Genomic DNA, 17,275 nt, shown 5'->3' with positions numbered 1-17,275 from the left:
AATTAAGGACATGAATTAGTCTGCGGAGGCGCTCCGAGCCCCACAACAAGGCCGAATAACAACAACAACAAGGGGTCAATGTCAATTCCCCTTTGGTATTGTTGTGTTGGAGATGATTGTGGTACGGTATTGCTGGGGATGATTCCGGGAGAAAATTGTGGTGGTTCAGACTTGCCTAATCACCTTTAATCACATGCAAATGATGGTGAATCTGCAGCCTTTGATTCACAATAATGGGAACAAAGGCAGAGATTGTGGAAGGATAAGAGCCTGTTAGCTATCACCATCCGATCGCTCTCTCGGGCAAAGCCAAGGGGGATTTTTTAATCTTGTCTCGCCTTGGGCTACAACCATCTAACACCAAAGCCCCCAAACTGGGGGAAAATTCAATTCAAAGTCAATGAGGCAGCTTTATTCCCTTTCAAAAAAAGCAAATTATTTTTTTTGCCACTGCTAACACTTGGTTACAGACAAGGCTTTGTAAATTCCTTTATAGTCGTATTATCCCATTAGCAATCGGATGGTACTTCTGACAATGTTAATTTGAATAATTGATACGCCATGGCAAGATTATTTTAGTTCTATCTATCATGCTCCATCTGTCTAGGTCTGTAGTGGCTGTTATCTCATGTAATTGCATGTTGTTAGTGTAGCATGTGGTAGAAGCTATCAGCAAGATTCTCTTGGGGTTTTGGAGTGTCTTAGTACTTTGGTGCGTTCCATTTTGGAATTCAGCCTTGTTCTCCCCATGGACATAGATGCTCATCCAAAGCCATTAAAACCTTTAGGAAGGCTTGGTAAAAATTGTTTAGTAATAAAGCATTCATTCACTGTTTGTAAATGATCTTATGAGTCAATAATAACTCTAATAAATCATTCATAAATCAGTTGAAATAGTGTTTATAAATACATACAGTACATTACTATTTGTAAATTACATATATATATATACTGTATATTATATAATAATGATTAAAACATGGTGAGTAAGTTGTTTACAAAGAGTTTAGAATGTGTTATTACTGAACATAATTAAAAGTGTTACCAAAATGCGTATCAGAATCAGAATTGCTTTTATTACAAGTACTACACAAGTAGTAGAGTAAGAGTAAAATTGTCCCCTACATTAACCTGCAAGTAATGACACCTTTAAGATCGATGATTCTGATTTCACAGGAAGAAACCGATGAGCTTCTAGAGCTCCACCAATGACACTTTGAGATGGACGTCATTAGCCCTGTCCGGACGGCATATAAATTACCTGAGGACCTCGGTAATATATGTTTTACCTGGGGTAATTCGGTAATTTTTATCCCGTCCGGACCGACCATGTCAGTGATTTACTCCGGGGACCCCAGTAATTATTCCGGCTGGAATTACCTACTGTGTTTCAGCAAACCCTGAGGTCCTCAGGTAATTTTATTACCGTCCGGATTGACATGTCAGTAATTGGTACGCATTGCATGATTTTGCGCGATATTAATACTAGAATTTACCGTTTTGACCGGGGTAGCTCTGTGCAAACAATGGATGTGGATGACATTATTAACTCCCTTGAATCTCCACTATCGGATAACCAAACCACCTAAAAGGTTAATCGACGACGACGATGTAAGTGACGATGGACTGATTTCTTCTTCTGAACCAGTTCTAGCGAATTTACCTAACATTAGCTTGTAAACTGTGCAGTTTGTATGGTCTGGATCTAGCACTCTATAAATCACGGTGTCTGACAACACACAGGGATGAAGTTAGGGGTGGGAATCGCAAGGTAACTGACGTATTGATAACCGTACAATATTACCCCCCGATAATCTATACATTGTAAGAGAAAATTCATCAACGATACATCCCAATATCTGTTAACTGATATTTCATAACGTGGTTCCAGTGTTAGCAGCATTCGGCAGAAACCTTCGTTTTCCACACCCCTGTACCGGCGAAGGTCCTTGAATGAATGAATGAATGAATGAGCCCTCGGGGAGTTAAAGTTTGTTTTGAAATATAATCGTTCGAGACTTTAGATCTCGTATCTGTTTTTCCCCGCTTTGCGCCATTTCAGCCATTCATCTTCTTAATTTTAATAACATCAAAACATTCTGATAGAACATCGACATGCTAGAAACACATAACTACACATAATTAGATGCTCACACAGCCCCAAACGCGAATACATCCCAAAACGAAAGTATTTACAAACTATGAGTATTTCGTGATCGTTAAACTGCTGTTTATTATATCGAGTGGGTACTTTAAAACGTAAAGTTTCGTGTTATGAAAAAAACGAGTCTGCGAGTGGTGTCGGCTGCGTTCGTAAATTCGCTCTGGAAATCTGATCAGCAGTCATGGAATGCCTCTTGTCCAATCAAATGACTTGTTGTTGCTACACGTGCGCTGTGTTGTGGGTCTGACAAAATATCCGGCGGGAACAGCTTCTTCTTCTGTGATGTTAAATGGCAACTTGCACGCGAAACGCAAACATGCATGGAGATTTTTTTATTCCATCCGGATCGGTCATTAAAATCACTTGGGTCCTAGGGTAAAACAAATATTACCGAGGTCCTCAGGTAATTTATATGCCGTCCGGACAGGGCTATTGACTGACTCTGCTTCTGGGTGCTGTATGTATTTCACAAATCAAAAAAACGACAGTACCTGAAACTTGATTGTCTGTTCAGTGACATTTGAATCCAAAGTATGACGCACTTATAGCAAGGTATTTAAAATATATTCCAGAGGAATATGAGAATAGATGCGTCAGATTATTATTCATATATTCAGTTTATTTGTCAAACGATCGGGAGTGAGCTACCACATCTCTCTCATGCAGTGCAGAGTGATTTACTATATTTAACTGGCGGATAACCTACTTTGGGAGTGAAACTCAATCGTTGTTGCTCAGCCTTCTCATTCAGAGCAGGCACCTTTACCTACTTGGGATAATGTGTGTCCCGTTATCAGTCTAGAGAGAGTGTCCATGAATTCAATTTCAATAATTGTGTCAAGTGTTATCTCCCTCTTATGGCAAAGTACTAAACAGTGATTTATTACCCAAATAAACATTGTTTTCAGGCACATAATTCACAATTTACAAACACGCACACGCACACACACACACACACACACGGACACACACACACGGACACACAAACGCGGACACACACACAGAGAGAGAGAGAGAGAGAGAGAGAGAGAGAGAGAGAATATTGTAAATACTCTTTCGCACATAATGCAGAAACAGTGTTTGTTCAGTTGAAATTAAGTCAGGCAGCTCAGTAGTACTGTTGTCTCATGCTGAGAAGAAAAGGATATCCTGCCATTATTCATGCCATTAGCATTATATGTGGCATGATCAAACCACACTGGAGACATCTTCATGGACTTCTGATTCTCATCACATCGTGGAGTCTAGCCTAGCCTGAACAACTTAGCTTCTAAGCATTGTAAAAAAGTACAACATAGACAATGTGTGATTAGCATCCAATATCCACCCACATGACATACTGTGCATACTGCATGACAGGTATTGACAGAACTTCTGTCTATGTGTCAACAAACTGGATCAGAGCCCTACATCTTCGAGGCTCTCTACTTGTAAGTGTTTCTGGCCAGGGGCTCTAAAAGTCAACAAACTTAACCTCCTCGCAGCCTGTAATTAAGATCTCAGATTATACAGATGATCCCCGTGGTGAGTTTGTTTGCAAATCCACCCAATGCTGCTGGCCACAAATAGGAATAACAGCTATTCTGTAGGTATGACATACTGTAACAATGTGTAATAACACTGTAATTACACATTGCAAATGACACGTTTTCATCCGTTTTGATCGTGACAGATTTTTAGATGTGTTACAATAATATTCTGACAAGTGCTTGCAATTTCAGGTTGGATGCATTTCACTTTCATATCAATAAAAGGCATGGACTATGAATACTTTGAAGTAAGAAATGACAACAGCTAATCCGCAGAGAAGGATTCTTGCCTAGATGATCCCCTAGAGAATGACAGGACTAGGCCCTGAAGATCTAGGTGGATTGGAGTTGTTTACATGTGTATACATTTGGTTAACTTTCTTCTTTGCTTTCTGAATATCATTGATAGAATGTGATACAGATGCTAGGTGAAAAAACACTGAGTTACTCTAACACTATGCATACACTACTGTATGGTATGTCTACACTCGTGGAGGTAGAAATCGGAGGATGGCCTTGTTGTAATGCATGGCACGTTATGAGGAACGCTATCAAACAAACATGTGTTTGATACCATTCCTCCTTTCATACCAGTGGAGGCTCCTCCATAGAGGTGGAGGAGGCCTGGCCTCCCCAATAATTTGAGAGAAGAGAGAGAGATTTAAAAAAGCAATAATTATATTTTTTATCAGACACACAACATACAATTCAGAACAATACTTCATCCATTTCTAATATTTATCCTGCAGAACAGCACTCACACACGCGTGTGGCGGAAAAAGGTACTACACGGAGGCCAGGCCTCCTGTCGGAAAGTGGTTTCTCATAGAAGTCAATGTAATGCAATTTTTTTCATGGCAATATGTGATTGGCCAAATCACTGAAAATGGGTGGGCACAGGAGGCCTGGCCTCCGTGTAGTACCTTTTTCCGCCACACGCGTATGAGTGCTGTTCTGCAGGATAAATATTAGAAATGGATGAAGTATTGTTCTGAATTGTATGTTGTGTGTCTGATTGACATAGTGTTTGAGTGCTTTTGACATGTCATTGATTGTATGTAGTATGTTGTGGTGAATGTTGTGAGCCTGAGCAGAAGGGACAATAGCTGCTGCAGGCGGACCAGAGATTCATGCCAATTGTTTTGTTTATTTGATGACCCATTGTGCAGGCAATAAAAGCTGCTTCATCCACCATCCTGAGAGTGTCCCAATCCCTTCAGTACCGCCAAACACAAATTAATAATGTTTAACAAAGACAGATAAGAAGAACAGGGAACATTCCATCGCGAGTGAAGCGAGCAAGCGGAAAAAAATGTGGCCTCCTCAATTCTGGAAGTCACCAGCCTCCACTGTTGCAACTGGCCGGGGACTTCAGCTGAAAATTAGCCGACTAAGCTAACGCTGCCTTTTTTACTATATTTTATATGGTTCATGTATTAGGATTGTCCTCGATATAATAAACTAATAAACTAAAACTAAACTAAACTAAGCTGTTTCATACCATGCAGTACAATGAGCCCGTCCTCTGATTTCTACCTCCACCAGTGTGCACTATGTTCTTACATTTGTTCTCCAGGTTATTGTAGTGCACACTATAAGTGTTTAAAAAATACAAATAAATTACAATTTAGAGAGGAAACAAACATGTGAGAAAAACAAATATTTTCTATTGCCCTCAAGAACATGTGTAACATGTCTTGTTTCAGAGCTTCTGTGCCAGCAACCCTGCATTTTTATGTGTTTACAGTTCTGCCTCCTTATGCCTTAGGAGATAGTAATTGTTATTTGTATATGCGTGTTTGGGGATTTCCATCCTTGACGATATATTTTTTTACCCCTACCAAGGACAATCATCAGACAGAAGGAAATAGAACTGCTGGAAACAAAGGCACTCCGCATTGAAAAAAAGAAAAAAAAAGAAACCTTAAGCGCTTAAAGCTTTGTCGAGCTGTTATTGATCCCTATCCCAAGCAGAGGCCTCTCTTTGCATTTCTAATATCACAAAAAACGGTACCAGAGACATCACATTTGTTGAGCCTCCATGACACACTTAGAAGATTTACCCTATTTGAAAGCCGGCACTTATCTTATCACAAACCTGAACTGTACCCTGTGAGTAGTTCCAGAGGCGAATGACAACATTAAAAACGGAAATTGGGGGTGTTCAACATTATGTAGAAACCGTGAGAGGCAGCTCATCTCCCCACACGCACACACCCACCCAACCCCATAAACACATCACAAGTTAATGAAAGTCAAATAGTAATTAATTTCCCCTCTAGTCAAACTTTTCTCGCTATCGGTACAGACAAGTTTCTCACAACATTTGAACAGAAATTGCAGGGTTTTCAACGTTAGGTACACCCCGCGAGAGGCAGCGACCACCAACCCCCCCCCCCCCCCCCCCCCCCCATAAACACATCACAAGTTAATGAAGGTCAAACAGTCGTTAATGTCCTCTCTAGTCAAACTCTTCCCTCCGACTTACACACGTTTCTCTCTAAAAAACCTTCTCGCCTCTGCACTATAGGGAGGAATAGGAGGGCCTAATTGGCATGTTTGGCAATGGAGCATATGCACTTTCCAGTGGGAGACCATCTGACAGTCCTCTTGCTGATGGCCACCCACATTAGCCTCCATATGTGGCAGACAGAAGGGCCCGTATGTACACTGTCCTTCAGCTAATGAAGCCAGCCACTGCATGCTTACCGCCCCTCAGCCTTTTAGAGGACTTTATCCCAGGTTTAGAGCCAGCCAAGTTCACCACTCTCCTCACCTACAATGCCGTACAGAGGCACACACACACACACACACACACACACACACACACACTCACCCCCCCACACACACAGAGTAATACAGAGATGTAAAAATATTAATGGGCAAAGAGTGAAAAACAGAGCTGAGATGAGGGAGGGAAAGGGAAAGAGAGAGAGAGAGAGAGAGAGGCAGAGAGAGAGAGAGAGAGAGAGAGAGAGGCAGAGAGAGAGAGAGAGAGAGAGAGGCAGAGAGAGAAAAGAGCAAGCAAATGTGTGTGTGTATTCACCCTCCAGCTGGCCAGCTAAATAGACTGGGTCAGTCATTAGCATGCATAGGTCTAGTCTGGACATTTAAGGTTATTCGTTCCCAAGGCTAATTCTCTCCTGGAGAGAGCACCGGAGCACTCGCAGCAGAGATGCGAGTCTACTTCGTGAACAACGCTTAATTCTAAAAGAGTTATACCACGTCGTTGTTTACCTTTTCTCTTTTCCCTTTCCTCACATCCCGTGGTAGACTCAGGTGCCAGCCACAGGTCGGCTGAGGGCGTTCCCCTGCATTCTGGGCCGCAGATGCTAGCGCATACTTAATAAGCATGATCACAGGGACCCTGCCTCGCAATGTAATTCTGCTACCCAAGGTGCATCTGTTCTCGTTGCGCTCGCAGGAACCCCATGCTGGCGGAACTGTTTCGCAAAGTCACACAAGTCATAGAGTGACTCCGTGAGCTGCCTCGACACATACATAGTAAGCATCAGAGCCAGGGCAGCCAAGGCGCGTGGAAACAGTTGGATATTGCTAATGCACAGCATGGAGTTTGACATACAAATAACATAGACGCAGGCTGTTTATTGTACTGTACGGTGCTGTCCTTATTTGTCTTCTGAATAATTGCATACAGAGCAGTTTCCAGTTGTTTCAAAGTTTGCCAGTGAAGTTTCAAATAAGGGTGTTACAGATCATCCATGTATCTGGAGGCTTTAGGTTAAATAAAATAAAAGAACGGGTGAAAATTACATGACACAGAGGTCATCTGTGTCCTATTGCCACGAGGAGGGTGGAAATAGACATGTTATCACCGGTTGATCTTCTCATCTATTCCATAGTACTGACTGACCTCTATATTGTATGACTGTGTACCCACTGTGCAGGAGATTCATCACAACAACCAGAACATTCATCAGAACACACAAAACAAAAACACCCCATGGTGTTTCCATGCAGCCACGACTCGTAACTCGCATAACGACCGAAGTTTTTCGGGGGCCTGTAGGACTGGAAAAGTAGACAGATAAAACTTCAGGGTTCTCTGTGATATTCCTCCTCCGCGCCACATATGTGCGATGAATTCCGAATAGCACTCTATTCATAAAGTAAATAGATTGTGAGTTTGCCGCGCTTCTGTAGTTCTTTTTCTGCTTCGGGCGGAATGTGATTTTCTCTGTCTTCGGTTTTTCCCCCAGGAGTCGGGTCGACCCAATTTTCCGGATCCCACGCACCTTAAGGGTGTAACTGTATAAGGAATATTTACTGTGCCCGTGTTTAGATTGAATCTGATATGAATTAGTAATAAGCTTGAAATAATTAGAGATCCACGCGCTGGGAGTTTGATGTATCTTTTAGTACCTTTCCCTTCACTGTCAAGCTGTGTGGTTTCAAATCCCTGAACAATCTAGTGAGAAGCCCCGATTCTTGATTTTGTATTCTCTGTCAGGTAGGGAGGGAATGCTCTAACACACTGACTGTGCCTGTCAGACCAGTACATGCCCAAACATGGATAGCTTCCCCCTTCTTTATTTATGTCAGAACATAATGAATGCCAATTATTATTTGAAGTACAGGCTTAAGTGGGCATAAAGGAAAGTAGACACAATTGAAAATGATTCAGTTATTATGTCAGAAGAGCCAACATGTGGTTGCTGCTGATGTCTTATTCTTCTGAACGACTGCAATCATTCCTGTGGATTCCATACCATCATATCAATCAATCACATGTATTTGTATACCACTTCTTACATAGACAAATATCTCACAGTGCTTGACAACAACAACATTACTACATATTATATGTTAAACAATAAATACAATATAAACAATATGAACTAATACAGAACCATAGACCTCCATCAAGCAGATATAACATGTCCTTGAATGACGATGTTCCTTGAATGGATCATTATTAGAAATGCAATCACATGCATCTGAGAATGTGTATATTAATGATGGGTCTCTCTCTTGCAGGTGATTCTCATGCTGACCAAGTTGCTTGACTTCAACCTGAACAGTGTTACTGAAAGCTCATTGTGGAGGTAAGCTGGTTACACAATTTAAAGTTTTAAGTCTGATGTCAATATCTTTAGGGTGAAAAATGATTCAAACATGGTATTAATACTTTTTAAGGTTAATCAATACAAATGAAAGGTTTCTATAGAAACCATAAAGTAGACATACTGTACAGTGCTCACTTGACAAACCAAGGCTTATGGGAACAATCACCTTGAACATTAAGATGATGCACCTTGTGCCCTTTGATCGATCATGAGTCATGACATGTCGTCAAATGTTTTAGAGGAACAGATGCTCAATTCAGCGTCAAACAAACAACCATTTACTCTGTATTTACTCTGTACCTAACTCATGGTGAGTCACTGGAAGTGAACGCTGCTCTCCAGTGATATCCAAACACCTACTTACCTTGACTGGTCTTGAAAACATCTGAGCTTCTACATGTTCAAGACACCCTTCTACAACTCATTTCTATTTTATTTCGATACTATACGTACAGTATCTATCTATCTATCTATCTATAGCCCATATATATACATATATATTTAACACTGCATATTTGAAATGGTAACGAAAGGTGAAACGTTGGCGATGGTTTGTTCAGCATCTCTGGGTTGAACTTTCCAAATAAAGTGGACTATTATAGTTTCCTTTCCTTGGATTCAATCATTTTTATGACTCCATACCTAATCCTGCCATGGCCTTTAGTGAAAAGAGAGAAAATGTAATGCACTTACATTTGTTCCACATCACGATCATTCAAGCTGATTGAATGGAATTTGGGCATTTAAGGGGCTTGCAAAACAGGCAAGCAGACGGCTGTAAAATAGCAGCGGTGCAGCAGTGCACCCCTCATAACAGGAAGAGGATATGACCTCAGGAAGTCAACGCGATGACCCTATGCAGGCCTGTGGGTCAGCCCAAAGCATTCTCCAAACCACAAACCATTGCTGCAAAATGTACCATTATATTGCCGTCTCCACTTAAACTTACCCATTTTGTGCCTTAAGTCGGGTAGTCTCAACATTAATGGTCTAGATACCACATTACGCCCTTAATGGAGCGTCTAACATTGACTGTTCGCTCACATTATTATCTGATACTTTGAAAAAACAGAACTTAGCTCTCTGAGGGCAGTAATGTGTGGACTATTAAGGGTGTGTGTGGAAAGGAGATGGAAAGGAAGAGAGACAGAGAGATAGGGAAAGGGAGGAATGGAGAAAGGAATATAGAGAGGATCCATAGGCTACTAATGGAGAGAGAGAGAGAGAGAGAGAGAGAGAGAGAGAGAGAGAGAGAGAGAGAGAGAGAGAGAGAGAGAGAGAGAGAGAGAGAGAGAGAGAGAGAGAGAGAGAGAGAGAGAGAGAGAGAGAGAGAGAGAATGCTTTGCGTCAGTTTGCTGGCACTCGAAAGGAGAGTTTAAGAATGGAAGGCTGCCATCAAACCTGAGGGCAACAAAATGAGGGGGGGTGGGCTCTCAAAGCAGGATAAATGCTATCCGAGTGCGCTGAGGCTTTCATAAATTCATTTTGAATACTCAGCAAAGCTGCCATCCATTGGGCGTCTCAAGCTGTTTATTGTTTACGTTTGCACCTCGCTAATGCGATTAGCGACCTCATGCTAACCTTCGTCTTGAGACGAGATCCCCCGCACACCCCCACCCCATCCCTAGTTGATTAATCAATCTCCACTAGGGAACATGGCTTCAGTATCTGTCGTAGTTCAGTAGATGTATTGGAAAATTCTAATTAGGTGTCTGGAGGTGCAGTTTGTCTCTCTCCAAGAGTACAGTGTCCTTCAACATCACCTTAGAAGGGCAGACTGTCAAATTCACAAAGCTGAAACCGAGGTCTCGGAATTGAGATTCAAGCTCTCGATGTGGGTCGGGTAGAGCTCTTGAATAGTTCAATCACCCCCGACATCTATCCATTATCCATTTCACAGTGAACCCAGATCTCCTTGATGAGCCTTGTACTATTCCTTTGGCCTTGTGTAATGTTTCATTAACTTTCACCATGTTCAATCCAACACATGAACAGTCTGGAGTATTGGCTGGCCACAGGCCACATGGATGAGATCACAACAGAGAGATGGGGTTGGGTACCATTTAAGCCTCCTCTCCCCCCCAACCCCACAAACCAGCACCTGGCAAGCAAAGTGTCTTCAATGCTGAAATGATGAAGAATACAGGCGGATTTCTCTCTGAATCGTCCTTGAGCCACCATCATTTTCCTTTTACTGTAACTTTCATTTTTTCCTGTGATGTAGGAGGGCAGTGGGTGATTTTATTGGTTCATGTTGAGAGTTGCTGTAACACTAAAGGTAAGTCATTGGGTCTTAAATCAGGCAGCTTCATGATAAGGGCCTATGAGGAGCAGATCAATAGCGAGATGATGTCATTGTCCAATGGACCAAAGTGTCGATGGCCTGCCTTTTGATAAATGCTGCAGCCATGATTAACTGGATTCTCAGAGAGGCGGCGTATTTCATTGCCACAGAAACCAGTCCATAGTAAATCTGAAAAAGGGAAAAACTGCAAAAAGGTGTCCAAAAAATGGGCCCAAAAAAAAGTGGCTGGCCACCAGATGTTGTGCTTTTTTTCATGTGTTTGTTGAGTTGATGGAGGGAGGAGAAATCAACTATTTAAAAATCGTTATGGTTCAATTCCATACAGTTGTTTCCAATATCCAATAGTTATGGACAGGATGAAAGGAGTCGTTTCATCTTCGTTTGAAGTGCATTGTGCATTGTGGGGGGATTTTGCAGCATTGCCTGCTTGGCTATTTGCTTCTTCTTTTATTACTTAGTTTAAAATTACATAGCTTAGAATAAGATTATAACATTCAAATATAACCGCAAGCGGCAATTAGGCGTCTTCCTACAGATATGCCCCCCATAACCATAAATGGGGTGAGATTGACAGACACGGGGTAGACCTACAGACAGGTTGTAGATTGACAGATAGGGGGTAGACCTACAGACAGGGGGGTAGACTACTCACCTAATATGGGCCAAGTTGATCTCATGATATACTAAGCTATGATATTATGAAGTACCTTAAGACCACGGGCCTATAAAGTACCAGTCACCTAATTATGGCCTGATATATACAGTACATAGGCTACTATGCTATGATGATAATATACACTAAGCGTAAATACGAAAATGGGTTGTGGATTAACCTTAGTAGTAGGAACACTAATAATTATAATAGCTCTTTGATTGAGCCCTACTTCTCTGAAAATAAATTGGACTTGGCAGCTCAGGTAAGTTGTTCAAACTTGGGGACGTGGAACGGCAGATCTCAGCTTGAACACTAATTTCACATGAGCACTTTGACCATTGTTTAAATATTTCAGCCCTCCACTTCAACTATGTGAAGGTGATTGAACATGTTCCTATGTACATTTAAGTTCATGTAGTCTCAAAGTAGCACTCAGGATTGTCAGTTACATCTAAAAATGACCACTCCGTTTTCAGAGAGTGCTGCTTTAATAATTATTTTATACTTTTTCTATGTAGGCCTATTATGTTTTGTGACTTCATCTCTTAGCTTTGAGCTTTGATAGCATACAATAATTTTGACACAAAGTAGCACTGCCTAGACATTTGAGCTCTAAAATACTTCATTTATTATTTAATCTCTCCAATCTTCAGTCACAAGTGTCCTTTCCCTTAGATCATTTTTGCAAGTCTTTCTCTTTCAAGGCCCACTCTAACCTATGCTCCCGGTCTTTTGTTCGGAAAGCCTGGTGGAATTATAGGCAGAAGTTCATTAGCGAGGGATGGAGACCTGTAGCATGCTTGCAACATCATCAACGTAATTTTCATTGATCCTCATGTGAGTCGTGTGCCAACAACCGCATTGTTATTTCAGGAAAAAATAAAACCACTTCAGCAATGTCCATTTAAAAAAAAATATATATATATATATATATATATTAGCTAGTAATGTAAACTAGTAATGTTAGTTAAGTTGATTGGCTAGAATCAAGGACCCCAATTGAAATAAGCCAGTGGCTTTCTTGGGTTTTTATCCTGTTAGTTGACCTTGTATGTAATATGTACTTTCATGTACCTACTTCTGCAAATCTTCTAATAAAGTTTTCAATCAATCAATCAATCTAGAACAGACTAATTTGCTCTATTCAAAAGAAAGAGACGGGGGGTTTTGTTTTCAAAAGATCACTTCTGCTCAAAGCCAATCAAAATGTGACATTTAGCAGCCAGCACTCCATTCAGACAGGCTAATATACATTTCTCCAGACATTCAAAGGAGGTGTGACGAAGTATGACTATGCAAGATTAGACCCACTCATACACCACCATTTTGAACCAGCGATGAACTTGAGGCTCGGACTGTCTTTTGGCTTGAGGTGAACAGATGTCCGATTGGGGTTGAATAAAAATGTGACATCAGAAAGCATTGCCCTCGGTGATAACAGAGCAACTGTTCCAGAACAATTGCTATTGTTCCAAATGGTGATGGTTGGCATTTTATCCCTTTTTATATAACAAATGTTAGTTTTGGTTGGTTTTTTTCTTCCCAAAATTGGAGACAAACTGTAGTTGATTGAAATATAAACGACTATTATCGTAGGTAAGAATATATGGTTCAGGTTTACGTTCCCCAGGAGGCTGGACATCTGTCAAACTGTCAAGAGACAGACTTTGTGTGAGCAGCATACAATACTGTACCTGCTGATGTCAAGTATCATGATCTCCGAAAAGAAGGCAGTATTTGACAAAAACTAAAAGTAGTCCAGTGCAGTGAGAGCATGTTTTGTTCACTGATATTAATTGGACAAAAATTCAATACACTGACACATTGTTACCTGTGTTTATGTATTGTATTTGCAAAGCAGTGAGCACCTTGAATCACTAAACTGTAATTATATTGTTCTTTGTATTTGATGTTTGTTGCACTGCTGTAATAATCATGAGCAGAGGGACTGAGGGACCATGATTTCCACATGTAGCGGGAAATTACAATGGAATACACCCTATGTAATCAAACAAGACAATGAGAGAAAATATGTTCCAGGTTCCTTATTTTTAACTAATTCCAAGTAGGAAGAGCAGGTTGGAGAACTGTTAAATTAAATTAACAATAATGGACACCATGAACTTGAACAGTAATAGTTGGTAAAACAGACGTCATATTCACATCATGTTCATAAGTGCAACGTGGCTCTGCAAATATTTGTGCAATAAGTCCAACGTGAGAAGGGTCTGCAAAGAAACACCGAATATTCATTTCCAACACAAATTTCCATTTTCATTACAACTACCATGAAACAGAATAACACACATACGTAAACATAAAAATAGAAGACTAAAACACACATGACTTTACCAGGTCAGGGTTATGGTTAGGGTTAGGCTATTAGGTGTACCCGTTCCCACACTAAACCATGGGGCATTATGGGAAGGCACGATTCACAGCTCACCATGACTGAGAAACAGCGCCGCAGCACGCAATAAATGCACAAGTCATTCCAACATTAGGACATTGTGAAGTTCAAAATAAATAAATAATGTGTTACCCTTTCAGTGCACTGACTCTGCATGGTGTTCCCTGGATCTATTGTCAACACTGTGTCCATCGTGGTGCAGGACCCTGATTTGACTTGTATCTGCACTTGTCACAGGGCAGGACCCGGAATGGACGAGAATAGCATTTCAGAGGGCAGTGACACAGCACGGTGTACAGTACCCTGATTGTGTCGCTCTCAACAGCTTCACCACAGGGAAAAGAGACGAGGGCCCGAAATCATTAGGCGTCCTTCTCCATGCCTGTTATCAGATCTCTATGCCTTTGATGCGAACGTGAAATGGACGGGTGAAACTATGGATGATAATTGTGATTGACATACCACTCATTAGTCCTAGGAAGACTGTATGCTTTTTAATCCTCTGGGGAATTGTTTAATTGCAACAAGTAATTTATGAAGTGTTCATCAACCTCTCTGATTACATTTCAGGTCAACCGACTACGGAACCACTTACCAGAAGCTCAATGAGAAAGTGGGGGCGAAGACAATACTGAGCTACCTGTACGTCAGCCCCAACAACAAAAGAAAGGTAACGACCTGTTTGAAGGTCTATCTCTATGCGGGTTGTTTTCAGTCTGAAATATATTTTGATGTCTTTTTAATGTTTTAATGTTAACTGCTACTATATAATGAGCATATTTTTGACGCCTGTGTTGCTTTGCGACTCTTCCTGTTCCAGTACTGCGATATCAGAGATCCATTAAATAGATGCAATATACCCACCCAGAGAGTTATAGTCGCTGTGCTCAAAGTAAAATACTCCAATCGTTAATATTTATAGCCAGACCATAGTCTCCTCTCTCTCTCTCTCTCTCTCTCTCTCTCTCTCTCTCTCTCTCTCTCTCTCTCTCACACATTCGCCCTCAAAACTATGAATTATAGACTAGGTGGAAAAAAGAGGGATTTTAATACATTCCCAGTGTTTTAATCAAAGATAGACAAGAGGTTCATATTTACGACGTTCATTCACTGCCACGCCACCCCCCACCTCAAATGGAGAACCATCCGACGGTTCAAACCATTAGTCACTGTTCCCTCTCTTTCAACCCCCCTTCTCCTCCTTTAACATGACTCTAATCAGGAAGGGTCATTTTCTCTCAGTTAATAATCATCTAATAATGAAGATGAAATACACCACCCCACCTCCCTCTCCACTCTTGCATCCCCCCCACCTCCACCATCCCTCTGTGCAATGAGGAAAAAGTCTGATGCAGGATATGTCATTTAGAGACCAGGGGTGTCCAAAGGGTGTCAAGCTACAGTAGCTAACAGGGAAGGATAACGACACACAGGAATGCTTTTGGATCAAATGTGAAGGATTAGCCCTACGATGTCTGGGAACTTGGCATTCTTCGAGACATTTATGGCCAGAAAGAAAAAAAACAAAAACAAAGGAACAACATATAAGAAGACCTTGTATGCTCTGCCCAAACGAAACATTCCGAGCCATGAATGATTCATACGACAGTTCAGTGGGTAGCAAATGAGCACAGTGTTCAATGGAACTAACTGGAGCAACGCAAGGCTTAAAGAGGCTGAGCAGACGTAGCGTTTATAAACGACTCACTGGGTTGCTAATGTCTCCCACACATATGGGAGGGAGGGACGAAGGGATGGAGGATTGGCTATCTGCGTGGCTGGCTATCTGCCAGGGGAGGCTGGTGGAGGCTGGTGGAGGCAGAAATGGGAGGACGGGCTCATTGTAATGCACGGAATGGAATGAGGAATGGTATCGAACAGATGGGCAAGGTGTGTTTGATCCCATTCCTCATTCCATTCCATGCATTACAATGAGCCCGTCCTCTGATTTCCACCTCCATCAGCCTCCCTTGTGGTCAACCCATCTGTGGCACAGCACCATGTGACTGCTGTTTGTGGCAGACAAAGGCTTCTCTCTTTACGCAGTTTAAGGATAAGGATGCTAAACGGCAAAAATGTTAATGTAAATGTATGGATCAACCTTCTGTGCCTTCAGACAAGGGAAAGTGGAGGAGAGAGCAGCACAGGGCCACCCCATGTACTAGGTCCAGTGGATATACACATATATATATATACATATATATGTTACGGTACATGTGGGAATACGGTACATGTGGGAAAACTAGGGTTAGGGTTAGGTGCTACGTCGACTTGGTACATGCTGGCAAGTCTAACCCTAACCCTAATCCTAACCCTAACCCTAACCCTACCCCTACCCCTAACCCTAACCGTAGCACCCTAGCACCTAACCCTATCCCTAGTTTTCCCACATGTACCGTATTCCCACATGTACCGTAACATATATATATGTGTATGGGGGAAACAAGTATTCAACACATCAAAAAAAAAATATTCAACACACAGATATTCACATGACATTTAGACTAGACGTTGGTATTAACTCAATAAAACTACACAGCAAAAGAAATTGTAACACTCCAATCCATAAAAAGGTTATGTGCAATAAAGGGGAATGACACAGGATAGAAGTACTGAACATACTAACTATTTAACTAAACTGACATTTATTTAACATTTGGAGGAGAAGCCTTTGTTCCCAATGACAGCTTCAAGACGCTTCCTGTACATTTTTTTTTTTGTTATCTCACAGTGATCAGGTGGAATTTTGGCCCATTCTTCAACACAGAACATTTACATTTTGAAGATTCTTGGGGGCCCACAGGTGAATGTTGATTTTCAGTTCCTTCCAGAAATGTTCTTTTGGATTTAAATCTGGCGATTGACTAGGCCAGTCCAACACCTTTATTTTTTTCCTCTTGAACCAATTGAGTCTCCTTTGCAGTATGCTTTGGATTTGTTGTCTTGCTGGAAGATTCACCCGCGTCTCATCTTCATCATCCTGGTGGATGGCAACAGATTTCCCGCTATATGGCTCCATTAATCTTCCCTTCGATAATTTGGATTCCACCAGTACCATGTGAAGAGAAACAGCCCCATACCTTGATGCTTCCACCTCCGAACTTCACTGTAGGTATGGTATTTTT

General features: G+C 41.4%; 1 protein-coding gene across 1 annotated transcript in view; it reads left to right on the top strand.

Moving 5' to 3' along the window:
- Positions 1 to 17,275, top strand: part of sorcs1 (sortilin-related VPS10 domain containing receptor 1) — a gene marked incomplete at both ends in the record, with an annotated part of 119,278 nt that overhangs the window by 51,959 nt on the left and 50,044 nt on the right. The window contains 2 exons of the mRNA XM_080522521.1: positions 8,692 to 8,759; positions 14,721 to 14,820. Of these exons, the coding sequence (XP_080378647.1) occupies positions 8,692 to 8,759; positions 14,721 to 14,820 (168 nt within the window). The remainder of the gene's footprint in view (positions 1 to 8,691; positions 8,760 to 14,720; positions 14,821 to 17,275) is intronic.

This window comes from Nansenia antarctica, assembly GCF_963989245.1.
Source record: "Nansenia antarctica genome assembly, chromosome: 2".
Classification (NCBI taxonomy): Eukaryota; Metazoa; Chordata; class Actinopteri; order Argentiniformes; family Microstomatidae; genus Nansenia; species Nansenia antarctica.
The sequence above is the reverse complement of the archived record's forward strand: the minus strand, read 5'-3'. Positions and strand labels throughout refer to the sequence as shown.